Source organism: Musa acuminata, chromosome BXJ1-3 (genome assembly GCF_036884655.1).
Source record: "Musa acuminata AAA Group cultivar baxijiao chromosome BXJ1-3, Cavendish_Baxijiao_AAA, whole genome shotgun sequence".
NCBI classification, from domain to species: domain Eukaryota; kingdom Viridiplantae; phylum Streptophyta; class Magnoliopsida; order Zingiberales; family Musaceae; genus Musa; species Musa acuminata.
Genome location: NC_088329.1, coordinates 14,256,833 through 14,262,987, shown reverse-complemented (window position 1 = coordinate 14,262,987; position 6,155 = coordinate 14,256,833). Strand labels below are relative to the sequence as shown.

General features: G+C 42.6%; 1 protein-coding gene across 5 annotated transcripts; it reads right to left on the bottom strand.

Annotated features, from left to right (window-relative positions):
• Window positions 1–1,303: 1,303 nt before the first annotated feature.
• On the bottom strand, window positions 1,304–5,970 carry LOC103978317 (protein CELLULOSE SYNTHASE INTERACTIVE 3). Of its 5 annotated transcripts, none has more exons than XM_065126698.1 (3): window positions 3,560–5,970; window positions 2,973–3,307; window positions 1,304–2,373 (listed from the first exon to the last, which is right to left on the bottom strand). In XM_065126698.1, the coding sequence occupies exon 1, from the start codon at window positions 5,308–5,310 to the stop codon at window positions 3,634–3,636; it is 1,677 nt and encodes a 558-aa protein (XP_064982770.1). In that variant the 5' UTR covers window positions 5,311–5,970; the 3' UTR covers window positions 1,304–2,373; window positions 2,973–3,307; window positions 3,560–3,633. The 5 variants fall into 5 exon arrangements, with proteins under 5 accessions (XP_064982770.1, XP_064982779.1, XP_064982762.1 ...); XM_065126707.1 differs by having other exon boundaries at window positions 1,304–1,951; XM_065126690.1 differs by having other exon boundaries at window positions 1,304–3,307.
• Window positions 5,971–6,155: the final 185 nt, after the last annotated feature.

Here is a 6,155-nt window from a genome sequence, read left to right as displayed (position 1 = left end):
ATTGCTTTAAAGTTTTTGGATGCAGCACCATCCGTCTCAGCACAATAGGACAATTCGCTGTTTGGTGACCACATCAAGGGTCACTTGCCGGTTAGAGTGGTAAGTATTTAGAAATTTTAATTAGATTCAAATTAATTGTTGAAACTTTAATTAAATTCTAGCTTCTTGTAGGATTAGAATTTGAATTAAGAATCCAAATAAAAATATGAGTCTTTAGTAAATTATGATTTATTCCGATCTATATAGCGTAGTTCATGGTCCTTACTAAAGCAAAAACATTATATATCACTTGGTTTTGATGAAAGGAAAAGATAATTCTTTGGATACTCTTGGATATTCTAATGAATCTAGAGAGGTTGAAGAGATGTCTTCTCGAGCTTGAGTTTGCATTAACTCAAGATATAACCTAATCTCATATTGGTAAAAAATTTATGTTTTTTCATGAACATAGACAAATATCGAATCATGTTAATTTTGCCATCGACTTTACTAGTGTTGAGAGAGGATCATGTCAAAATCTTTCTTATCAGCATTCCCTACTGAAAGCAAAATGATCATTCGATTGGTACTGAGATCACTGCAAAGCTTAAATCCAAATGTTGCAAGGACCAGCTTTGCTTGGTAAGGGTGGGGTGATAAGGACTTCAACATTGATCATCAACAACACCATCAAAACTGAGTTCACCTCTCTTCTGTAAAAGCTTATCATCAGCATCCTTTGTAAGTGTGGGATCTTTCTAATGGCTGTCTCAATCGCCTCTGTCAGGCACAATATTATGTGGAGAACGGTAGTTTTCCCTACCATTGACTTCCTGCAAGCCTCCTTAGTCCTCAGGGAATGAAATAAATGTCTTAACCTCCTTAGTTGTTAGGGAATGAAATCTATCATTAGCCATGTTGGGAAGAGAAGACCTTGAAACTAAAAGAAAGATTTTAAGAATTAAAAAACAAAATATACTAGAAAAACTGATACTAGATTTACTTTTTGCCTACATTCATGCAAAAATACTAAATTTTTTTACTGTACAAGATCAATTCCAAATACTCCCATATCCAAACCCAGGTTACATCACTTATACATCTACTTCTCAACCCTCTCTAACTCCACTAGTAAATACTACATGAGCATCCAAAGTGTCTTTCTTTATGCCCCTCTCTCGTATCATCTAGATTGTCTTGAGATACATGGCATATTTATAACAATAAGACATAATTTATTAAATATTTTATCTTGAAATACACCATACCAACTAATAAAGAAACAAAATATATACATGAAAACTTAAGAAAAATAACTTGGTAATGATGCTAATGAAGAAAATACTTATAAAGAAAAATATTTACATGACATTTATCTTGAAATGGACCATACTAACTAATGAAGAAATGAAATATATATATGGAAAATAAAGAAAAATAAATTGCTAATGATGCTTACAAGACACAGCATTTAAACTTGATGAAATAGCAGCAATCAGCTGGGGTGGGGAGACTTGCCAAGGAGAGGTTTCTGCAATTTCTGCCCCCCCAAGAATATAGAAGATTTGCAGATACTAAATTTCTTGAAGCATACTTGAGACCAACACCGAAGAAGACAACTAATCCTTCTCGATAAGATTGACATCAATCAACTTCAAAGAGCCATGGGCAAAGAGAAAGAATTCTTAGCTTGGAAGCATGCCAGAATCAGTAAAGCCAGGAAGATAGTGGCTTATGTCCTCAACTGTTATAAAACTCACCAAGAAGATAAGCGTAATTGGAAAGTTGATTCCTCATTAGTCAAATGTGATGCAATACAACAGCTCTGATTGGCATCAATCAACTTCAGATGAGCCATCAGCAAATAGGAAGAATGCTTAGCTTGAAAGATTCAGTAAAGCCAGGAAGATATGTGTAAGCATGTAAGTTGATTCCTAATTATCTGTGATGCGATGCAACAGCTCAACAGAACCTGTCATGACAAGACATCTCATATACCACAAAAAGATTAATTCCATTTTTAAGCACATAACTCTAACCTAAGACGAGAAACCACATAAAATTATGTATGGGACACAAATCTAAGATGAGAAATGAAGATCCAGATGGCATACACAATCTGTTTGGTGTGTTGCTGTCAATCCAGTGGATCATCCTATGATGTAGTTAGGGATGTAGCACTTTGGTGTCAGCCTCAGTAAGCAAATAACTAAATACCATCCAATATAATTTTTTCTTTGTAGTATAGACAGCAGATATGAGTGAGTAATCTGAATGTAGTAGAGTGGTCTGCAAAAAGACAACTAAAACAAGAAGCCTTGTGTAGTAGGTAGAAGATGATCATATTGCATAAGCCCTTATGTAGTAGGTGGAAGAAGCCTCACGTGAAGTAGTCTGCCTAACACAAAAAGAGCCACAGAATACAATGATGATTACATAGTACAGTGAATTTATAATTGTGGCAAATTTCTTTAGGTCAACATATGGTAAATCGAGTTTCAACAAATGGTAGGACTTTCTAAATAACACAATAATTAATGTAGGGAAATATTGCAGCTTATTTCTTATGGTCAGAAAACAGTCAAATTTGTCCAATTTGGACAGCCAACCAGTTCTATACTAACTCTTAATAAAAAATGAGTGAACTTGAAGAATTACACATTAAATTCCGAAAAACAAATTTGAATATTAATTTACTCTACAACAATCTGATGAGATTCACAAAAGCCAAAAGAATTCATTTTCATGAACATGTTATTATATATATATATATATATATATATATATATATATATATATATATATATATATGAATAAAATAAGTTTATGTAGAGACTCTGATGAACCTGTAGATTTGACTAATTTACAGAAAGACGCATCAGCAGTATGGTAAAAGCAAGTACATGAGCAATAAGCATGACTCGGAACATTCCACCAAAGGTAACTAGAGAAAAATGACTGTATTAACCAGTTAAATAAGGTGAAAATTGTACCTGATATAAGTGACACTGGCAAGCCAAGATTTCCTTGTTGTGCACAAGCATTTTTGCACTGGTTGACATATTGAAAACTAGTGTAGTTATCCAATTTAGCCTCCGCTCATTTCCAACTCCAGCTAACTCCAATTATATTGCAATGACCAGCCATTTGGGATGATGTGTATGACCTAAAGGCCAAATTATTCATACAAAATAACAACAAGGAAAGATTAAAATTTGAGCAATACAAGTGCCAGGGTATCCATCACTGATGTGCTTCATGTGCTCCTTGGAACCAATTTATCATTGTGAAAATATGAACATTGAGCTGATAAATTCACACACCTAAACTGCAAAATCAGATTTTAGTTTCAAGACAAACGCAATAGCTGACTAGAAAAGAAAATTCAAATATAGCATCAAAATAAATCATAAGCGAAAAAGCATTTTCGAACACACCAAACAACAATGCAGTGTAACCACAAATTTGTAAGCAACATGAGCTTCTTGAACATTTACACAAAATAGCCAAGTATTGGTTGCAGTTTACAGATTTCTGAAAAAGCGAGAGTTAGATTTGAGTTTATAATCCCATTTCTCACCTGTTTTATGTTTCAAAGGGACAGTGAAACATAAGGCACGCAAGGTCAAAGGCAGAGTTTGACAGAATTTCAATCTATTTTCTGCTAAACAAGCTCCGTAATCTGCCTCGTTCCAGTTGCTCAAGCAACTTCTTTGTGCCTGGAATGTCCATATCGGAGAGCTTCTTGAGATAACCAATTGCACCATGTGAAATCATCATCTTCTTGCACATTTTGCTCGACAACAGAATTAAAAGGCAAGAGACTGCATACTTCTTTGCGGTGTTCTGAGGACAGGGATCAAGCAACTGAACCAGATTTGGCACACTCTTATCATCCTTCTTAACATCCCTACCATTTTGAGGATATGTCATCAAGCTAGCAATTGCTTGTGCTGCAACCTCCCTCGCGCCATTGCTCTTGGCCTCGAGCATCTTCACAAGCAAGGGTATGCAACCAAATTCTCCAACAATTCTTTTGGTTTCTGCTGAGCTGGAGAACTTACAAATGGCAGCCGCGGCTGCCTGCTGTGCCCCCAAAGATCCATCTTTCAGCACATGCACAAGGCAAGGAAGCAAGCCAAGAGAGATCAGACTATCCACGGATACAGAACCAACCAGATTCTTCAATGCACCGACTGCTGATTCCTGTGGTAAGGGTCTGTCAAGGTATGTCAGAAGGCTCCGAATCCCTCCTTCGGATACAACCGTCCTCCTCAAGCTCTCATTGCTGCATGTTAAGTGCTGCAAACACTCAGCTGCATACTCCTTCGATCCCAAAACAATGCCGCAATCAAGCAGATTGATCATGACACGAACTATTCCCTCATCCACAAGACTCTGCCTCTCTTCGGGCACAGCAGAAAGGTTGTTAAGCGTGCCAGCAGCAGCCGACTGAGAGATCGAACTGCCGACCTGACAGACTCCGATCAGCGGGCGAATTCCACCATGGCCGGCGATCAAACGAGCAGTGTCAGCGGACAGGGACAGCCTTTGTAGGGAGATGACTGCCTTCTCTCTTGCTACTAAGCTCCCGGATTCCAGAAGACGGATCAGCGGCGGCAGCACTCCTTCGGAAACCAACAGGTTCTCGCAGTTTCCTGATTCGGTAAGCAAGCAAACTGCAGTGGCGGCCTTCTCCCTGAGCTTGGGTGAGGTTGCTGTCAACAGCTGTATGAGGGCGGAGATGTTGCTCCGTCCCAGGACAGCCATCACGCCCTTCTCGTCCTCCCTCATCGCCTCCAATAGCCCATCCAACGCCCGGTGCTTGGCATCGGCGTGCCCGATCAGGATGCGGGCGAGCAGCTCGTGGAAATTCCAGCTAGCGTACTCCGCTTCGCCGGGACGGGCGGAGGCGACCGGAGGGAGGGCCATCTCGCCGAGGACGCCGGTCTTGACGACGAGTCCACAGTCGTGGAGATTGAGATCGAGCTTGCCGGAGAGGGCGTCGAGGTCGCTCTGCATCTTCAACTTGCCGACGGAGGCGCTGACGTCGCCGCGACATCGATCGGCCAATTCGACAGCCTCGGAGACGGTGGCGGCGACGGACTGAAGGAGCTCGCGGCAGAGGGCGTCCCGCGCGAAGCAGGGGTGGCTGGAGAGGTCGGAGAGGCAGGGCGGCACGCGCTCGAGCTTGGAAACGATGGACATCCACCGCCTGGCGAATCCCTTGGCGGACCTGGCCTTCTCGAGGGCGAGGGGGGCGAGGAGGCGGGCGCGGGAGAGCCAGTGGTCCGCCGATTCGGCAGCAAAGGGCACGGCCTCTTCCACCATGAGTCGCTGCTGAAGTTGTTGACCCTTCTGATCTGGGCAAACAACGGAGGAGGCAGTAAGACATCACGACGCCATGTAAATATTCGCCGTAGGAATTGAATTGACGCCACCGCACGTTCTTGAGGGGTAATATGGTCACTTCATGTTATCCACGAGGGCCGTGGGACGGGATGTCTCATTCCTCGACGTCGACGGCTGACAGACTTGGGAAAGCGACGAGTCTCGAACCCAATTGACAATAAAGCACTTACGAGGTTCGAAAACCTTCCGAAGGCCACCGACTCAATGGGCGACAAATCCGGCACCAAGCACCAAGCCGTCGGAGTCAAAGTCGACGTTCCGCCGGCTGTTGATGAGAATGCAGCCCGGTCGGCTAAAAACAAGAATTATAACGAGCGGGAGGAGGAAACCGCACATTTCAGTAGAGCGTTTGGTTGTTGTTGATGAGAATGCAGCCCGGTCGCTAAAAAAGGCAGCTTTGGCGGTGTCGGCGGAGACGTCTGAGTCCCCCTCCTTGTTCTTCAAGAAAGAGCAAAAAAGGGCGACAAGGAGAGCAGCGAGTACTCCTCTTGAAGCAGAAGCGAGAAAAGATAGCTCTTCCTCATCAAAGAGGCAGCGGAGGCAGAGGAAACAGAGTGGGAGTGGAACGGAAGGATGAGACGGATTCGGTGTTGCCCGCACCAGTGGAGAAGCCTTGATTAGGTGATTTATGGACGTACGTCGGACGGGGCCCGCAGATCGAACGGTTGGAACGGGCTCGATTGGCGATCCGACCGTCGTTATGCTTCAATTTGAAAACGGACCGCAGGCGAGTGGGACCGACATGTGTTGAATCCTTTTGAGGA

What these genes read in the sequence shown, in the direction of transcription:
- LOC103978317 (XM_065126690.1), bottom strand. Translation starts at nt 5,310, where the DNA reads ATGGTGGAAGAGGCCGTGCCCTTTGCTGCCGAATCGGCGGACCACTGG.